This window comes from Culicoides brevitarsis, chromosome 2, assembly GCF_036172545.1.
Source record: "Culicoides brevitarsis isolate CSIRO-B50_1 chromosome 2, AGI_CSIRO_Cbre_v1, whole genome shotgun sequence".
Classification (NCBI taxonomy): domain Eukaryota; kingdom Metazoa; phylum Arthropoda; class Insecta; order Diptera; family Ceratopogonidae; genus Culicoides; species Culicoides brevitarsis.
In genome coordinates this window covers 21,405,950-21,426,388 of record NC_087086.1, presented here as the reverse complement: position 1 = coordinate 21,426,388, position 20,439 = coordinate 21,405,950, and the positions used below count along the sequence as shown (strand labels likewise).

Sequence of the window (20,439 nt, the reverse complement as noted above, 5' to 3'; positions counted from 1 at the left end):
TTATAAAAAAAGCTACACGAACAGCAACATTCAGTATAGTAATGTATATATGGATGTGTGTGCATAAAATATCCAAAGACAGACACAAAACTACTTCTTTTTCTTTAAAAACTAATCAATTGGTCGGTGGCTGTAGTCTCGGAAAGGTGGAAGAGACAAAAATATTTAGTCCAAATTTTTTTTTTTGAATTAAATTATTTTTTAAATTTTAAAGTGTTTGAGCAGATAAAATATTTTTTTTAAACCGAGGAAAAAATTAAAACTTAGAATTGGTGGAAATTAGAGACAGTGAATTTGGTTTCTTCTGTTAAAACGATACAAAGAATACTCCTATACGAGAAGAAAACAGAAGGAAACTGGAAAATGTATTATAGACAATTTAATTTTTTAGTGGTAGTGACACTATCATGTGTGCTAAATTACTGTGATGGATATTTACGTAAGTTTTGTGTGTTAATATACCATTTTTTTATATTTTCACAACTTATAATAACAACAACTTTGAACACAACACTATAATATATTACCAGTTCAATCATTCATTTAATAAAAAATTCAAAATATTCGCATGGGTTTGTCTTTCTCGGTGTTGTCTTATAAAAAGTAAAAAAATGCTTTTTGCATTATAAAAACTGTAAAATAGATGCAAGTTTTCGTGCAAATAATTAAATTTTACGGTGACTACACTTGGAAGTTATCTTAAATTTAAAGTCAAGTAAAATAAATTGACCTCATGCGAAAATGATTCACCGTGGTTTTAGTTAACTTTTAAGGGTCACACATAATTTTTTGTTTAAAAACCAACTGACCGTTAAAAGTTAAAACCACTATAAATATTTCCAAGTATTTTTGTATAAATTTTAGATCTTTCCAGTTTTGTTAGTATTAATGAGATTGAGCATCTGCATGTTGTTTGGGTTACTATTGTAACCTATATTATTATCATAAAATGTTATATGAGTCACTTTATTAAAATTCAATCGTTTTTGCGCGTCACTTATGTAATTTTAAAATTTTTGGAGACAAATTCTGTTTCAATAATAATTAAATTACTGAAAATTAAAAATTTTGAAAATTTGAATGAAAAAAAAAATCTAAGTTTCGTCTTATTATTATAAAAAGTTATAATATGTATGTATTAAATTATTCTACAAAATACAAGGCGTTCGCACTTTTTGCATTGAAAGATAGTGAAAGTGCGTGTTGATGTCTTGTATTTTCATCTAATCAAATATTAGCTACAGCAAATTACGCACGATCATAATTATCTCGATGAAAAGTACACCAAAGTGAATGAACAAACAGTAATTGAACCAAAACCAAGCAAAATATTAATGAATGATTGAACTTGGCCTTCAAAATTGTTTACCTTGAATACGCTACTTGCTCGTTTTCCAATGCACGAAGATAAATAAGAAGTACGAAAATTAAAAAAAGAAACAACAATCTCAAAAAAAAAATAAATAAATAAACAAACAAAAAATAATTGGTGATTACGTAAAAACGACAAAAAAAATCAACTTTATTGTGCGAGTTTGATAAAGAGTAAAGATAGAGACGCTTCGTTGTTGCTCTTGGTGTCGTACAACGACATTTCCGTAGTTATTTTCGCATTAACCGGATTTTTTGACCATGTCTTAACTTTTATTTATCTCAAACATACAATTTTATGTTTGTTACAGACAACACATACGGATCGTACTGAACCGTACTAGTTCACATATTTTTATCACTTCCATCCTGTTTCGTCCGTTTCACGCATGACTTCAATGTCATTTTTCTTTATTTTAATGATTTAATAATGTGTGATTTCATTTTTATTTTTATAGCCAAGACAATTCCACGTTGTTCACGAAAAGTGCAAGATCCAGCAAAGTGTATTTTAGATGCCGTAGAAAAATTGAGACCCAACTTGGCCCGCGGCGATTTGGGCGAAGGATTAAAAATTCCCAAAATTGAACCATTGTTTTTGACGGGACTCAGATTTTACAGAGGACCGGATGTAAATTGTTTATTTGATGATGTCACAGTTAAGGGAGCTAGCCAGTTCGTTGTAGAAAAATTAAAGTAAGTGTCCTTCACATGTGCAACTTAATCGAGTTAGTAATGCATGTAACAAAGCGATTGAGTCATTTTCCCCCCACTAAAGAACAAAAACGTTAGATGTAACAATAAAAGACTCTTCATATGACTCGAATCTAATTAACACCGTGATAAATGCATGTCATTGTAATTATTATTATTAATGAAAGTGTTTTTAAAAACACCTTTATTAACATTCTTTATTTAAGCTATTTAAATCTAATAATATTTTTTTTATTTTTTTTTTATTTCACCATGTTACTCGAACATTACTGAAATGCAACAGAGCCAATATTGAGGACGTAACATTCGATTTCATAATTTACTTACCTAAACTAGATTTTAAAGGAAAATACAATCTAAAAGTGAAAGTATCAATATTTGACTTGAGCGGCAAAGGAGATGTTCGCGGAGCATTTTGTAAGTAAACATTTTTTTCTTCAAGAATAAATAAAATTTTGGCACGTTCAAAATCTTCATGAGAATTCGAGGATTTACAGTTTACTAACCCCGTTTCCTCTCCAAATATGTAAATAGTATATAAATTATCAAATACTTAATGTTTGCCACGACATTCCATGAATCTTGTTCAAATTTGCTGTAATTTTTGCCGGTCTAGTCCCTTGTTAAAAAAATGTAAAACTTGTGTCTCAATACCGCGTTTACAGTAAAACCAACCATTACAGTCATTATATTGTGTTGTCTTTGATTTACAATACAAATGCACGGTACAAGATATTTCTCTGGTATGTTAGTATAACTTAATGGTGATGAAATGAAATGTGTGAAACAGCTGACTTTGTGTACATGCCACACATTCACGCTTCACCACAATTACTGCTGTATTTTGAAAACAAATCTATAGAAAAAATGCACTTGTTTGACCTATATTTTAATCTACATATGAGAGACGGTGTTGTTGTTTATATTTACTCATAGAGTTATAATTGTTTTCTTGCATGAGAATGGTGTCTTACACGTTTTTGCCACATGCGAGAAAAAAAAATTGAAAATTTTGTTCAAAACTTTGAGTATCGGGTGGTGGTATATCTGTGTATTATATGAGCTCATAACATACAACACACACAACTAAACAAAACTTTTTTCTATACTTTACTTTGCAGACCGGTCTCGTGCTCGTGTTCGTCTACGCGGTTACTTGGAAAACATAAATGGGGTCAATTATGTAAGATTCCGCAAATTGCAAGTTCGTCTGCGTGTCGATGATGCCAAATTCCAGCTAGATAACTTGTTCAACGGTGATAAGACATTGGGTGAAATTGGAAATGCTGTCGTGAACGCCAACGTTCGGCTCATCTTGGACGAATTAACGCCAACTGTTGAGGAGAATTTGGTATCGATTTTCTCAGATCTCGCTAATAACATTATGAAAGACGTCACTTACGATGAAATGTTTCCCCCTCAGTAGAAATTAATTTTTTTTGAGCTAAGAACGACGTCAGTTTGATTGTTAAAATTAAAACACTATCATTTTCGCATTATTGACTTTTTTAATTTAAGTTGTACACATAAATTTATTATATATTATATATATTGTTCATGTCTCTGTTCCACTGAAAACAAAACAAAACAATTATTTTATAAGGTATTTCGAAAGAACAAAATAAAAAAAAATATATACATAAAAATATTGTTTTATGAAGTGAAAATTTATTTCCGTTATCCGCTCATCATCATCCAACCCCATACCTGAACAACGTAATAACTATTATAGAGTTTATTCACACAATTCAATGACATCCACCTTACATTTTTTATTGTTTCCTTCCTCGTTGAGACAAAACAGTACCTATATCATCAATATTTATGATTCACGAAATTCAGGTTAAAATTTTGCATATTTTTCATGTGTGAATTTGGTTTTAATGCAGACTACACTAATAAAGAATTCGCTCGTTGTGTTTAGTTTGTGGAATTTACAAAAAGGTAATTGGATATAAAAAAGGTAAGAAAGATAAGAGTTGATAAGAGACATATATTGATGACTTTGAAGATATTTACAAAGCAGGAAAAGAATAAAAACTACCGGAAGTTGATTGGTTTTTTGAAATTTTATTTAAAGTTGTGCTGTTTCGGTAGAAAATAATTCTGATAAAAAATTTTTCTATAGATAAATAAAAATAAATTATACCTATTTTTAAAACAACAAGCTAATCCAATTTTAAGGTTTCTTGCTTATTGAAGCATCGCATTCTATTGATATGGAATGACTACTTTGGCATTTCAAAAACTTAACTTGTTTCGTGTTTCATCCCTTGTCATTTTTATCAAAAATTAGGAATATATAAATTAAGTTTAGTTGTTTTTATTAAAATATAAAAATTTAAGCTTCTTTAATTTATTTCAAAATACGAATTAAAAAAATAAACTTGAATATTATTTATTAAAAAATAAAAATATTTTTGTAAAGTAAAATCTTAATCAAAAACTTAATGACAAAATATGTAAAAATTTTCAAAAAATTCATCCTCAAGCCATTTCAAAAAAGCAACGCGAAACGAAAAAGGTTTTTGGAATACCCTTAGATAACATTGACATTCTTGAAATTATTTTTTTCCTAAATCAGATTCAAAATTGATGAAAAAATAAACCATTTCGGTATTTTACGTTGATTTGAGTTCGTTCTTATAGTCATCAACCAGATATAAAATTATTATTTTGATTGATATTCACATCCCATCAACTCAAACGTGAAGAGCATATCATAAAGAATTTATTTTCATGTTGTGTGTAGAAGGTACATAAAAAGTTTATGGAAATAGTTGATGATATGAGTAATGTTCTCATTTAAATATTAATTAACACCTAGGCCCAAAAGACAGAAAAGAATGAAACATACCAGAAAGTCCTTGATTAAAGAAACGGGTCTCTCCTCTCTTCATGCGTACAGAAGCGCTGACAATTTTATAAAAGCAACCGTTAAAACTACATTTAATTTAGTCTTTCTAAATCAATCTAAATACACGGAACGGGTGATTTTACTTCTTCACATCACGCATATTCATTGTTCTTGTGACGCAGACTATGTTTATCTTTGCTCTTTTTTGTATTTACGTTTTGCTTTTTGATTCTTACTGAAAAATCGCTAAATTAAGTAGTAAACACATAAATTTTAAGAAAAAGATAAACCGAAAAAAAAAACTTAAAAAGCAAATTTGAAGAAGTATAAAATCAAAACGATAAAATGTATTTTCGTAGTTTGTTTGCAAGAAAAACAACTGAGAGCATTATCATTGGCGTCACGGTTTTGTTAATGTGTCACTTTTCTGTCGCTGATTTACGTAAGAATCGTCCTTCACTTAATTTAGACAAACAAAAATTTGTTATTAAAACATCTTAATGGCGCCTTCATATTGACATAATTATATATATCTTAATTTTAATCAAAAATCTTCGCAGCTTCTGTAATTTCAAAATGTCATCTTGATGGAAACTTAGAAAAGTGCGCTGAACAGATCATCAACAGAATTCGTCCGAATGTGGCAAGTGGTGATTTTGGCAATGGTGTAAAAGTGCCGTCTTTGGAACCACTTTTACTCAACAAATTAGTAATAAATACCCCCGAGTTAAATGTGACACTTAGAAATCTAGTCGTAAGTGGCCCCTCGAGCTATCAGGTGAAATCGGTCAAGTAAATATATATTTTTTTTTATTTCATCTTAATTCAAATGACTGTTAAAATTTTTTAATCTTTTCGAAGGATTGATCCTGCAAAACTGTCATTTAACATTAAGACATACACACCACTGTATTCCTTCACTGCGCTCTACAACATTCGTTTGAAGCTTGGGCTTATCGACATTCAAGGTGAAGGTGATATGAAAGGCGATTTAAGTAAGTTCAATCCCCTTGATAAAAATATGCAACTTCTTTTTTTCGATTGCCTTCTTAAAGTAGTTCCTTCATTTCTTTTTGCTTCGTTTCCTTTTGTTAAATTAATAACTATAATTATATATATATATTTCTTCGTATAGTGGGTCTCAATATCCACCTTCGTGTTCAAATGGCAAAGCAAGGAAATATCGTTAAACTGCAAAAAGTGCAGAATCGTGTAAAAATTGATAAAGGAAGATTCAACTTTAATAATTTATTTAATGGAGACAAGGTATTGAGTCAGGTGCGTCATTCTCATTTATCTGTGTTGCATATATGAGGTTCACAATCATTTTTTCTCCTTTCAAGGTTGGAAACGATTTAATCAACAATGAATCACCTACGTTACTTAAAATTGTAACACCGGCCCTCGAAAAGCAAATTAGAGAAGTACACGAGCATATTCTTAGTAAGCTTTTCAAGTCTGTCACTTATGACGAATTGTTTTTGTGATCAAAGATGCAATTTCTACATGAACCAATGAAATTATGCTTATTATGAAAAATATTTTGTTGTAATGAAGGTTTCTCTTGTTGTTTATAATATGTATATGTATTGCTCCACAAATGTATCTACAATCTACGTATCAAAATGTAGTGTTACAAAATTAATTAATACAGATGCGGTAATAATGAATTCAAGTTCAACTATTTTTTTTCGCCATAAAACTTTTTTTTTAATTCAACTCGTTTTGTTTTTATGAATTGTCACGAGAGTATCTACAGGTATTGTACATGCAGAGATTTTGTAAAACGAGAAGCAAAAACTTGTAAAGAGAAGAAACAGGTGAGACAAAATATTTAAAGTACTAGGCAGCGGCAAATGAAGTAGCTCAAATTTAAAGCGATTAAACTTGTCAAATTCAAATTTTTTACATCATAAAAAATTACAATTTTCATTTAAATTAAAATCGTGATAACGAATTAAAATTGATTTAATGAGAAATCTCCTATTGCAGATGAAAAAAATAAATTTTTCTATTTTTAGTTTAAACTTTCATAAAAATCCTGATCAAAAAAATAACCTTTTCGCCTCATTTTTGCTGAGAGTAACAAGTGTCCCTCGCTACTAGATCACTATCCTACGTCAGACTGTATGTACCAACGGCTTAAGGGTAAGTAGGTACTGGCAAGGTACACAATGTTGTGATAATGTACATAAAACCATCTATAAAAGAGTGTGATGTTTATTTGATAAAATTTAGTCACTTTTAATCTGCTTCTGTGTATGGATTTTATTATTATTATTAAAAATATTCGTTCGCTTGCTACGCGAACGGCTTGTTCAAATTGACTTGTAAAGTAGTAACTGCATACCTAAATCATCACAGGCATTTTAGCACTAAAAAGGAACAAAACCTCTAGAAAAATCTGGTTATAGCTAAAAAATTTACATAAATGTACCACAGAGGGACGACATCAAACCGGTTCAAAAATTTTATTGACATTGTTTCACTTGATTTGTGTCATTTTTTAGAAAAAAAATCTCTTTTTCGCTAAGTAAAAGTCAAATCAGTGTAGTTTAGAACAAAAAAAAAACACTACCATCATGAAACTCATTATTTCGGTACTAGTGATTGGAAATCTAAATACAATAGGAATAAGTGCTTTGCGTAAGTTATTTGCTGAAACGTGAGTTTTTGAAATAAATTTATTATGATTCACCAGCCAGCATCATACCACCTTGTTCAAGTTCTTCGGATCCCAGTAATTGCATTCAAGGTGTACTGGAACGCATCAGAACTAGTTTAGCTAAAGGTGATTTTGGACAAGGATACGTTACGCCTCCGATGGAACCCATGTTCATTGATTTGATGCAGATAACTGGACCCGAATTAAATATAAATATGACAAATTTGTATGTCAAGGGTGCAACGACGTATAAAGTTGGTGCAATAAAGTAAGCAATCCAGTTGTTTTTTTGTCTTTTAAGTAGTCGTAATTTCTCTCTCGATCACTAGAGCTGACTTTGGAAAGCTGCAGTTCGACATTAACCTACAAACGCCTCAATTGACGTACACATCACAATATAGTTTGAGCCAAAAATTCTCAGCTTTGAATGTTGATGTCAAAGGAAAGGGTGATTTAAGTGGGGTGTTAAGTGAGTCATTTCACATTTTTTTTTGTTTATAGCAAAATTTATTTTGTTTTATTTGTTTTTTAGGTGGGGTCAATAGCAAATTCCGTGTGAAATTCACCCTTGCCGGTAATCGTGTTCAGCTTAAAAAGGTGCAATATAAGATGAAAATTGACAATGGCCGGTTCAAGATAAGCAGTTTATCGAACACGAACGGTGAAAGTGGTATTGGAGGTGGAAACAGTCAATTATTTACAGAAATTGCGAACAATTTCATCAATTCAGATCCATCATTTATTTTGCGCAAAATTGAACCCAGTATGGAAAAGAAGTTCATTGAAATCCTCGAAGAAACAATCAATGCATTGTTAAAGGACACGACAGTGAATGATCTGTATACGGCTTGAGACAACTTCTTTGTCTGATGATATTTATCAACGATTATTTGTAATATCTATGTTTTGTAAACAAATTAAATATGTTAACTACTTACGCTTTTAAATCCTGTTTCATCTCATTGTAGTCGCTTTTTCTTAAGGATTTTTTTTTTGCTCAAAGTTTCTTAGACAACTCAAACACTTAAGAAGGCATTTGTTTGTCTGATTCATTGTATGTCTTCATTAACAATGAACAAATAAAAGTAGAGTGTTGTTTGATTGAAATACAAGCAATTCTTTATAATGAAGTAAAAATTATAAAATTAAATTGCTTGAGTCGATAATCTTCACAGAAAAATTCATATTCAGTATTTTTTCAGTAAACTTTTATTGCGCATGCGCAACATGCTCTTTCATTTTTTTCGTTTCCATTGTCAACTTTACCTGACTTAAGTATTCATTTGGATAAAAACTGAGTTACCATGAGTAATGCTCCAATATTTAGTATTCACCGCTGCTTTATTTCTTCCGTGTACGAATCTTCAATGTAATCAATATGCAAGACATCGACCTTTGGCTACCTGGTATCTGACCAAAATGCTATTTCTGATAAATTTTTATTTTTTATCACTTTTTATTTAAGCAAATATGAGTTTTTGTCATTTAATATATTTTTTGCAAATAACGCAAGAAAAAATTCAACCACTGTTTTCAAGAGACTTAAATGTAAACAAACTAGATACGCTTAATTAAGTACGTATTATATGTATTCAGCTGTTGCAGCATTCCATAGAACGCTCTTTTGTAAATTTGAATGTATTTATTAATGTACGTAATATTTATTCACATATACACAACTTCATTTCAGATGGGCAAGGTAGATTGGATCAAGCGGTTCAACGAAGTTTCCAATATGAGCAATTTTTTGAATACCATCCTATAAAAATAAAAGTTGCTGCAAGTAACGGTGGCATTTGGTGTATTCTCATCTATACACCATTCTTCGCACGTACATAAATGTATTTAAAATCAACTAAAACCAGTTAACGATTAAGTCAGCTCGTACAAGCAATTCAGTTTTGATTACATTTTAAAGTTGAATAGACACCAAAAATTGTTTCTCCATAAAATAAAAAAAAAATATAGAACATTATAACAGTTTGGTTTAAAAATAAAAATACAGGAGGAGAAAGTAATTTTTGGCGAGGTCTAACAAAATAAATAAACATTTAAAAATGAAAACGAGGTTGCTTCACTACCGCCAAATTTCGTGGATTCTTGTGATTGCATCAATAATCTCTTTTTCTGAATGCAAATTACGTAAGTTATGTTTTTTTACGCAATTTTTCGGAGTTGCTTTAAAATTGCATGGATTCCGGTATCGAAAAAGTGCAGGGTCATTCGATATTTTAACTCATGTAACGGTTCTGCACTCTATAAATCGAAAGTGACAAAAGAATACAAATAAAATATAATTGATGATAGAGTGAGCAGTGATGAACCTTGAATCGATACTAGCTTGACGTTACCGATGCATGAAATTTATTATTTCCCGGAGATCTATTTTTTTTTCATCATTCTCGTTTTGCAGCATCGTCGATTCAGCCAAGATGTCCCGTAAAGTCCCAAAATTGGGGACAATGTATTATACAAGCAATTGAAAACACAAAGCCCTATTTGGCAAAAGGAGATTTCGGCGAGGGATTTGTAGTGCCAAAAATGGAACCTTTGTATATTAAAAGACTTGGTATGGTTAGTCATGATGTAAATACAACAATTTCTGATCTACTTGTGACGGGAGCGAGCGACTTTAAAGTAACGAAAATCAAGTATGTAGAAGGAAATTTATGAAATTATGTATTCATTTATATTTCTTATCAAACTTTTAGGCCAAAAATTGAAGATCTCTCATTCGAAGCTATTTTAATGGCGCCAGTGTGGAAATTCACAGGTAGTTATGTACTCGAAGTCAAAGCTGGGCCCGTAGAAATAAATGGAAAAGGTCCTATTCAAGGGGAATTCTGTAAGAATAATTAATTTTTGTTAGAGCAACCAAACATTTTTTTGTTTTAGTTGGAATCGGTATAAAAATTCGTGCTAAATTCCATCCGGTGAAAGAGAACAACAAAACATTTGTAAGATTCCAGAGATTCCAAATGCGGATGAAAATTCAAGATGGAAAACTTCAATTGGATAACCTATTTGGCGGAGATCCTGTTTTGGGAGATTTCGGAAATCAATTTATCAATACGAGAACTCAGTTGATTATTCAGCATTTAGAACCAGAATTAGAGAGAGACCTGACTGCAACGTTTTCAAAGACACTCACTACGTTATTTAGGGATGTGACTTTTGAGGAAATGTTTCCAGTGCAGTAAATTTTCGAATGGAAATTGTATGCCTATTTCAAAGTTAATTAAAAGTATTAAAAAATATTTAGTTTCGCGTTTTGGGGATATCTAATCTAGTCTTCATCAATATGTTTCGTTTAATTTAAAAAAAGAAAGTTATCCACACTAAACTGGAGTGTTATGCAAAACAAAACAAAAATGAAATTCACAGAATAAAATAAAAGTAAATTATGAAAACAAAAGAAAATTTTTATAATATCTAAAAACAAAGTTTGTAAACTAGAACTACCTAGACTGATACGATTTCTAAATGGATATCAATATGCAAATGCAATAGAAGATGCAACGGTTATGAATTTTACTGAATCTTTCTTATGTTATTTAAAAGTTTAGACTTTTAACCAACATGGAGCAATAAAAGAATAGACAAAATTTTAGAATTTTTGCTTAAATTAGTCCAAAAGTTCATATGGTCTTACTTTTTCCTTTTTTTTTATTAGAAAAATGTTTGTTCATTTTGATTAAATTTATGTAGGAAATATTTTTAGAAATTCCATTGAATTTGCTTCTTCTACACTACTGTATAATTGACTATCGTTCCTTCCCTACGTTTAAGAGCTCTGTATAATCTAATTCAATTTGATTATTTATGACTATTAATTATTTTACAAAAAAAAAAAAAAAAAACAAATATAAAAGATTTTATTTTTTCGTTAAAATCCAATACAAGACTTACAGAGACCTACATTTTGAGTGTTCATCTCTCGAATTAACCTTTTTTTAAAAACTCGAGTCGTTACTTAATGCATGTGAAAAAAATTAATTTGTATATGAACGAACTAACTTTTTTGCACGATATAGTTAGGTATACCTATTCAAAGTGAAAAAATAAATATTATTTAATTTTTTGTTTGTTGTTTTTTTTTATTAATTTTGGACCATTTTGAATATAATATTATTTTACAATTTTCAATATAAAATTGAAAGTTGAAATAATGTCGAACTTGATTTTCGTAAAACAAAAATTTTTGAAAAAAAAAAAAATTTAGTCACTTGACGTTTAACTGTTTTCATCTAAATTTAAATTGCGGTATATGTAATATAAATTTTCTAAGCGGAGGAATGACGAAAATTGAAGCAAATAAATCGCCTTACAAAAATATCTTTAAAACCTTCTCTGAAGAACTTTGTGAAACACGTTGTGAAAATTTTGATTAACGACGTTGCTTTACTCTAGTTCAATTGAAAAAAAAATTATTGATACAAACATATTAAAATCAAATAAATTTATTTTGACACTACTACGGATGATTGATTCCCATGATGATCATCATGTCTGCTTAATATATTCCATCGTTTTCATTTATCGCTTTTTAAATACGACCAAAATTTGCATGTGGACACGATTGAGTGTCAAACGTGAATTAATTACAAGTAGTTTTTTTGTTTAAAATTATTTAAAAATATCCAGAAGATCTTGATTTTGATTCAATTTGTGAATTTGATAGACTTGTTTGTGATGTCTCTTGAGAAGTTGTTGGATGATTCATCAAATTAATATATTCTATGAGGTATTTTTTTGTTTGGGTTATCTTTAAACAAAGATACAACATAAATATTGATAACCAAATATCATGTTCCGTTCATTTCATATCACGCTGTATGATGAGAGAAATATGCTACCGGTTAAAGTTATTGTTATTTTTTGTGTACATATTTGATTTATGTTTGGCACGAACCAAACGACTGGTAATGTAAATGAGGTGGTTTTGGGGGTAAAAATTAATTTTTAGACGATGATTCATCCAAATATTTGAATTAAAAAAAATTACTTGAAAAAACTTTGCAAAATCATGTATTCTGGATGTTGCCGCATTGTCTATTCACTTCTGAGAACCATTGAGTTTTTTGTGTCCGAGATTTTGCTTCAAACTGGGTTCGTTGTTTGAACAGTCTCTTGTTTTTGTACACTTACGTTTTAAGTGTTTGTTTATATTCCCGAGCAAAAAATCCACAAGTAATTCTCTAAACTTAAGTTTTCATTCAATTATGGGTTTACGTCAAAATATCTCGTTCATTCTTAACCAACATTCCAAGCTTATTTACGTTGTTATAATTTTGTTTTCAATTTTTTTTGTAAGTTATTTTTAGAACTTATTTTGTGTAGTTTTCCATTTTTTCTTTATATCCATTGCAGGTCGTTAAAATTTTAGCAAAGTCATACATATGTTTAAGAAGAAGTATGGTGTTTACTTGCTTCTAAACAATGAGTTTGATTTTTTTTTGTATAACAACTGATGCCTGTCGAAAACAAAACAAAAAAATAGATATATGTTTTTATTTTTAAACTGTGTCGTTTTTTGTGTTTTTTTTTCATTGAAATAAAATGTTTTCAATATTAAAAAATATATCTATCTAGGAAAATATGTTAGTTTGAATTTAATCATCAAAATTAACAAAAAGAAAATAATTTTAGGAATTTTGTTCGCAGTCATTCAAAGTACAAAGTCTGATTTCAGAATCAGATTCAACATAAAGTGAAGCAGACGTCTCCATTTTAGATTTTCCTACTTATACATTTTTTTTATAATTGAAAAAGAAGTATACTTTTTTTGCTCGAAAAGAAAAAAAAACTACATACAGCAAAGTATAAATACAACAAAAACTAATATATACCAATATTGTTATACTCTTCTCTCTTTTTTAGAGACTCGTACCGGCAGCACAATATAAAAGCACGGTCTTGGACAAAACAACTTAGTCACAGAGTTGTGTTTGTTTGGTATAGTCAAAAATAAAAGTGTTGTGAAAAAATATAAAAAAAAAATATTAAAAGACATTCAAGAAAAAAAATAAATTTACAAAATAAAATACAAAAAAAGTGATCAATCAAAGAGAGTTTATTAGAAAAATGATCAAGTTAAATTTGTTACTTTTTGTTCTCATGCTCCTGTTTACTGGAGCTTTTGCGCCTCTTCGTAAGTAATTTATATATAAAAAAATATATGATAGTTAAAAAAAAGTGGAAGTGAAAATTCATACGCAAAAACTATTCGATAGGAAGTATCAATTTCGTTTATTCTTAGATCTAAAACAGGAAGACTTTTTCTTTTAATTGATTAAACAGCTTGTTTGAGTTGTTTGCTAATTATTCAAAAAAATCATTACCGGCGCCAATTTTTTGTTTGTATGTAATACATACTTTATTAACATATTTTTGTTTTGTTTCGTTTGTAATTGAAGGTCAGAAATAATGTTTTGCTTTGATATATCTAATATTTAACTGTCTTTTGTTTTGGCTTATTCGGGACTTTTTCCATCATTTATCCGTTATTTCATGAATGATTTTTTAAAGTGAATTCAAATGTTACTCAGTCATAGTACATGTTAGATTTTGCTACTGATAACCACTTTTGCCTGACTTTCATACTAATCAGGCATTTGTCAAGAGCATTTGCTAAAAATGGTTTAATTCCATATTTTTATTATAATTAATATTCTTGTCAATTGTCTAACCTTCTTTAAATTTTTCAGCTGAAAATATAGTACCTTGTCACCGCAATGACCCTGATATCGCAAATTGCATTAAAAACCGTGTAAATGAATTGAAACCTCGCCTTGCCACGGGAAAGATCGCCAAGGACTTTAGTGTCCCTCAATTGGAGCCCTTGTCTTTGGATACAATTCAAATGAGTCGCGGCACGGAATTCAAAGCAGTATTCACCAACTTACTCGTGCGTGGTCCCAGTAACTTTGAAATTGAAAAAATCAAGTAAGTTCAAGTGACGCGTTAGAATGTGACGCAAATCCTCAAATGAATTATGCAAGAGTTCCATCTTGACATGCTTGAAGAGGCATCATCATCTCAGAAAAAAATTGCTAACTTCTTTTTAGAACGAATAATTCATTATCATTGTTTTAATATGTACTTTTATATTTGCAGAGTTGATTTGGATTCATTAGTGTTTGATTTTGTCATCTTTTTGCCAAAACTGGAATACAAAGGCAAATATTCGCTCAAGATAAAGTTGTTACTTTTGGACATTGCGGGAAAGGGGGATGTCACTGGATCGTTAGACAATACACGTGCACGTGTTCGTCTGCGTGGTGTCCGTTACCAAAAAGATGGAAAAACTTATATGAAATTCGAAAGATTCCAGTTCAAAATTCAAGTGAGTTCGTCGAAAATCCATTTGGACAACTTGTTTAATGGTGACGCCACATTGGGACAAATTGGAAATCAATTTATCAATGACAACATTGACTTGTTCTTGAGCGAAGTGACACCTGGATTGGAGAAGAGTTTAGCCGAAACATTCACTGAAGTAGCAAATGATATCCTTAAGGCAGCTACTTTGGACGAAATTTTCCCCTAAATTGTGATCTACTTTTATAAATGCATTTAACCTTACATTTAGTTCGTAAGAGCACTTAAGTTGATATTTTATGGGTTTTGGATAGGAAAATAATGTTAAAACAGCAAGATAGAATACTTTAGTTACAGATTGAAAACGAAATTAAAGCACCCGAAATAAATATAAACATTTTGTATAATAATATTAAGATAATTTTAAGTTTAGGCTCATAAGTAAAGCACACTGGCGATATAATAAAAAAATAAGTAATTAATAGGATATATTCGATTAAGAACCAGTATTTAAACATAAAAAAAAACTATTTTAGAAAAAAAAAATTGGGAATGTGAATATTTTTTTTTACTCCTAATGAATATTTAAATCTCCAATAGATATACAGATGTTCTTTTGATAATAAATTGTTCAAATACAACAAAAATGATCAAAATCAACAGTAAAAAAATGTTTGTTTGATTTCTGCATTCCATTCTTGGATTTTGGTCTGGAGGATTATGTAATGTGGTGTGCAAAAGAAGTCTGAGTATTAAATCTATTTAAACAATTTTTTTTTTAATTTTTCAATTTTTTAATGATCTGAACATTTTATTTTTCATCTCAATATACAAATATTTTTCTTTTGTTTTTATTTTCTTTAAGAATACATTTTGTGTTGTTTCACATTTGTCGCATCTTGAATCGTTGAAGATATTTGTCTTATAACAATTTGTTCTCTTTTAAATAATGGGCTGCATTTTGTTTGAATAAAGCACGAGTTTGTTTTATTTGAAGAGGATTTTCCATAAAAAAAATATGTAAATAATAAAAACGTTGATAATTTTTTTGATTTTAATTTTTTGGTGTTTTTTTTTTCTAAATAAAAACAAAAAGTATTAACCGTTTAATCATAGTGGCATAAAAGTATAAAATAATTTCAGGGCTTTGCTGTTGATGTTACGGTTTGTCATCGATATAGTTTTTTTTCAAAACTTTTTTCTTTTATGTTGTAAATGATTTTATATAGTACTCTAATCATGTTTAGATTTGTTTGTAATAGCTATTAAATGTTGAATAAATAATAGTTGTAGCTGTAATAAAAAATTTCGACTTCGGTTCATTCCCATTCTGTGGTACCAGGTGGTTTTGGTGTCAAATCGTACAGCACTCGTGAGATGCCAACAACATGATTGCTAATATTTTGATGAATTTTAATGAGAGCCTAAAAAGGTACGAATTGAATATTAATTTCTGTGATGTCAAAAGAGAAATAAAATACTAACGTCCAGAGGCATTTGTTCAGAACCAGGTATGGCAGGAACACCAGTCATAAAGTCATTCGTGATAAACGGTCTCAAAACAATCGATCTTTGACATGAAGGTGTTCTATTGATCGGATCCCGATCAAAATGTATTGGGATTAAAACTACTGGCATCTGTGCTATTTTTCGCATAAGATTCGAGCTTTGAAGTATCTGTGAATGGAAAGATTTTAGTAAGCAGGAAAAGAAAGAAAGTGATTGTAGCTTACCTCATTAACAATATGATCTGCGTGTCTCACTTGGGACAACACATGCTTTGACAGATATGTGTGTGTCACATCTGTCACTTGATGTTTTACTTCTTCACCAAAGATATAACAGACTCTATTGACATTTTGTAAAATGCGTGGAATAAGTTTCGCCAAGAACATCATATCATTCCAATCTGGAGAGTCATTACTAGATAATCCGACAACGTAACTATATGAGCGTTTATCACCTTAAAAAAATTAAATATTATTAATCTGTGGAATGAATGAAATAATTATAAATTCTCACCTTGAACTCCAACAGTCCTAATTGGCAAGACGGTCGCTGCTAATTTTTGACTTTGTGAAATTCTGATGAGTTCCTGCTGTTCTTCCTCGGTTGTCGTGTTTACAACACGATTTAATAATGCATGCTTCTTGTTTACTTTATTGGAGTAGTCGACTATCACACGAGCGATTACCTGAAAAATAGTAAATTTCAGTATTTTTCATGCTTGCGTAGAAAGAAAAAACTGTTTTACCTGTGTCTCTGAGAAATCCTTTTCTAGGAACGCTTCTTCGGCACATAAAACTCTAATAGCGAGTCCAGGACCCGGAAACGGATGTCTTTCAACCAATTCAGCTGGCAGTCCTAGATCACGTCCTATAACACGAACTTCGTCCTTATGGAAGTCTTTTAGTGGTTCGACAACTCGACCAGCATCACGGAGTTTTCTATTGGGAGATTTAAAATAAATCAGTTCAAAATTCAATTTAATGTGATGAAATTGTAGAAAATTTTTTCGATCTCCAATTGTACATATTATCCTCACTTCAATCAATTGAAACTCACCTAACAAGTTCCGTGTCGTTATGATGTGTCTTAATGGTTTCCGCATTTGTGCTAACTAAACTCGATGCAGATTCAATGAGATCCGGCCGCAGTGTTCCTTGTGCCAAAAACACATCGTTCGGGTCTAGATTCAGTTCACGGCACACTTCATCGGACACTTTCATGAAGACATCTCCAATAATTTTTCGTTTTACTTCAGGATTCGTACAACACATAAGCGGCGGCGAAACATGCATGTATGTGGAACCCGGAAGTTTCAATTCCGTTTGCCCTTTTATGAATTGAAAGTACGCCTTCTTAACGATTAAATTGATGCCAATATTTCGTAGGGACTTTTCGACATTAGCACTTTCCTCGTGTCTCATAAATCCATTGTCAATGTGTACGGCAATGATTTGATCTGGTTCGAGTGCATGACGAACAAGGGCAGCACACACGGCCGAATCTACGCCACCGCTCACTAACACTAGTACCTTGTTGCTACCAACAATGTCTTTGATGTGTTTCACGCACATCTCTTTGCGACTTTGCATCGTGTAGCTCGGCGTCAGGTTGCAAATGTTGAACAAAAAGTTGGACAACATCTGTTTTCCATTGATCGTTAAATCGACCTCCGGGTGAAATTGAACCCCATAGATACGTAGAGAATCATTATAGATGGCCGCTATTATGTCGTTTGAGGAAACTGCACCAACTTGCAACTTTGTTCCAAGTTTGTCGATACTGTCACCATGCGTCAACAACACTACTTGTTGTCGTTCTAGTCGACTGAAAAACAAAAATAAGTTTAATTTATTCCAGAACTCACATGTAAAAATATTTTTGAGTAAAAAATTATATGAAGTGGAATGTCATATAAGGCGTAGCTCACAACTTTAAACTCAAAGAATCAGAAGTAAGTTGTTCCGAATAGATTTTTTTCTAGGAGGATTGTATCGACACAATTCTAAACTTTGAAAATTTTGCCTTCTTTTCCTCCCTTAGACGAAAATTTAATGTCAATGTTTACACCACTCACTCAAATAACGGACAGGCAGCTTCTACTTCAATCGTATGTTGTCCGTCTTCTCGTACTTCTTTTTTATGGACAGTTCCGCCTAGTTCTTTATTAATCATCTGCATGCCGTAACAAATGCCTAAAACATATAAAAAAATATTTATTTATCATTTGAATAAATAAAAACAATATGAGGCCGATACAAAAATAAAAAAATGCTTTCGATCTCATAAACCTTTTCAACCTTTTGGGTTATTTTCTTTAGACTTTAAAAGTTTTGTTTTTTGTAAAACTCAATTAGGATGTATTAATATTTTTCCTTACGTAATTGACAATTTCTCATCAATAATTGGAAAATGGTCGAAATATTGAATTTGCACGGGTCAAAAACGTTAGTTTTATATTCGTCATTAGAAATTCCTTTTAAAAATCTCTAAAAAAAACTAAAAGGGGAGAAATCGAAAACTTTTTTTTTATCATTAGGTATATTGGCCTTGTTAGCAAAACATCTCAATCTAATCATAAAAAATCAAATTTATCGATCAGATTTTGCGGTAATTGCTGTAATTTTGATTTAGGATGTCTTCTTAAAGCAAATTGAATTGTGTCAATCACTTTGGTAAAGCATCCTACAAATAAAAAGAAATCTATTTTCTGCTCACCTAAAATTGGCAGATTCAAGGCAAAAATGTTGGGATCATATTCCGGTGCGTTGTCAGCATAAACAGAGCCCGGTCCACCTGATATAATGATTGCCCGGTAATTTCCATTTCTTATAGTTTCCGCTGAAGTATTTAACGGTAAAATTTCAGACTCCACTTGCAATTCACGCACTTTTCGATCGATTACCTGAAGGGTTTAAACATTTTGGATGTTTACAGAACACAAACGCAATCAGAAAGTCTTACCTTTCCGTACTGAGCACCGGCGTCCAAAATTAGCAGACGATCAGGGTGAGCTCCATTTTCAGCCGGCGTTGTTACACCTGCCTTTTGTCCAAAAACTGTAGCGGAACTCATGTTAATCTATTTTTTTCTGCTGCTGATGGTGACAACTTTGGCTTTGCGATACTGGAACGAAAATGAAAATAAAATTATGAAAAAACAAAAGCAAAAGTCAAGGGTTATCAAAACACAACTGCAATAACACGCTTGTTACATTGCACTTAAAATGAAAATAAAACGCGGTTGATAGTTTTCTGCTGATGTAGCAATGTTTCTAACATGTGCTACTACGAAATCCCGAAAATTGGCCAGACGTTCTTTGAGATTTATTCAAAATACTTAAATTATTTAGATTAATTTGAACGATAAGAACAACCAATTAAGCCTCTCTAGGTCAAGCCTGAATATTTTCCGGATGTTAATTCAATTACTAGATATTACGGGACAAAACAATGAAACTGAAAACATTAGTTGTAGTCGAATTCTGACAGATTTCCGGCTGACCTGTCGAACAATTTGATTGTACCTTATTGACTTTCTCAATAATTGTGTGATCCGAAGGGGGATTTTCGCGAAAATGTTTGTATATTTGTTGCAAAAAGGCGAAAAAATGAAAATTGACACATAGTTTTGCCGTGCCGTATGTCTGTGACTGAGTAATGAAGAAAAAATCGCTGCTTAAATTACGGTCCGTACGCTAGAAATACTTGACAATTCCCCGTTCTATCATACCTTGGAACAAAATTAGCAGGTCCTTAACACTTCCCGACGGGATTTCATTAAATTTTTCAACAATTTCTTACGCAAAATTAAAGTTTTTAGAGCTATTTAGTGACTATGCTATTTTTGACTTGCGTTTTTGGCTGTCAAATGGATGACAGGTGCTCATCTATTGGTCAGCCCCTTAGTACTCAGCCAATCACATTTTTTAGCCAATCATCGGTCAAGTTGTTTTATTCTTCTTCGTGATTGGTTGATGTCATAAATGTCAACAAGCACTTGGATT

At 31.0% G+C, this 20,439-nt stretch overlaps 6 protein-coding genes across 6 annotated transcripts; 5 read left to right on the top strand and 1 right to left on the bottom strand.

Annotated features, from left to right (window-relative positions):
• The first annotated feature begins 346 nt into the window (after positions 1–346).
• Positions 347–3,651, top strand: LOC134831988 (protein takeout-like). The gene is made up of 4 exons (XM_063845843.1): positions 347–439; positions 1,830–2,067; positions 2,369–2,502; positions 3,207–3,651. Exons 1-4 carry the CDS (start codon positions 364–366, stop codon positions 3,509–3,511), a joined length of 753 nt encoding a protein of 250 aa, XP_063701913.1. The 5' UTR covers positions 347–363; the 3' UTR covers positions 3,512–3,651.
• A 1,636-nt stretch (positions 3,652–5,287) lies between these two features.
• On the top strand, positions 5,288–6,429 carry LOC134828731 (protein takeout-like). Its single transcript, XM_063841716.1, has 5 exons — positions 5,288–5,384; positions 5,503–5,734; positions 5,804–5,937; positions 6,078–6,220; positions 6,286–6,429. Exons 1-5 carry the CDS (start codon positions 5,288–5,290, stop codon positions 6,427–6,429), a joined length of 750 nt encoding a protein of 249 aa, XP_063697786.1.
• Positions 6,430–7,211: 782 nt separating this feature from the next.
• LOC134829939 (uncharacterized) lies at positions 7,212–8,649 on the top strand. The gene is made up of 4 exons (XM_063843240.1): positions 7,212–7,588; positions 7,644–7,875; positions 7,937–8,076; positions 8,140–8,649. The coding sequence occupies exons 1-4, from the start codon at positions 7,525–7,527 to the stop codon at positions 8,457–8,459; spliced, it is 756 nt and encodes a 251-aa protein (XP_063699310.1). The 5' UTR covers positions 7,212–7,524; the 3' UTR covers positions 8,460–8,649.
• An 882-nt stretch (positions 8,650–9,531) lies between these two features.
• Positions 9,532–10,983, top strand: LOC134831894 (uncharacterized). Its single transcript, XM_063845727.1, has 4 exons — positions 9,532–9,749; positions 10,021–10,258; positions 10,319–10,452; positions 10,503–10,983. The coding sequence occupies exons 1-4, from the start codon at positions 9,665–9,667 to the stop codon at positions 10,805–10,807; spliced, it is 762 nt and encodes a 253-aa protein (XP_063701797.1). The 5' UTR covers positions 9,532–9,664; the 3' UTR covers positions 10,808–10,983.
• Positions 10,984–13,623: 2,640 nt separating this feature from the next.
• On the top strand, positions 13,624–15,495 carry LOC134831705 (protein takeout-like). Its single transcript, XM_063845506.1, has 3 exons — positions 13,624–13,758; positions 14,315–14,552; positions 14,724–15,495. The coding sequence occupies exons 1-3, from the start codon at positions 13,692–13,694 to the stop codon at positions 15,154–15,156; spliced, it is 738 nt and encodes a 245-aa protein (XP_063701576.1). The 5' UTR covers positions 13,624–13,691; the 3' UTR covers positions 15,157–15,495.
• Positions 15,496–16,179: 684 nt separating this feature from the next.
• On the bottom strand, positions 16,180–20,302 carry LOC134829524 (GMP synthase [glutamine-hydrolyzing]). Its single transcript, XM_063842618.1, has 10 exons — positions 20,166–20,302; positions 19,398–19,559; positions 19,152–19,338; positions 18,511–18,628; positions 17,493–18,260; positions 17,182–17,374; positions 16,950–17,121; positions 16,661–16,890; positions 16,413–16,604; positions 16,180–16,351 (listed from the first exon to the last, which is right to left on the bottom strand). The coding sequence occupies exons 2-10, from the start codon at positions 19,506–19,508 to the stop codon at positions 16,247–16,249; spliced, it is 2,076 nt and encodes a 691-aa protein (XP_063698688.1). The 5' UTR covers positions 19,509–19,559; positions 20,166–20,302; the 3' UTR covers positions 16,180–16,246.
• Between the last annotated feature and the right edge of the window lie 137 nt (positions 20,303–20,439).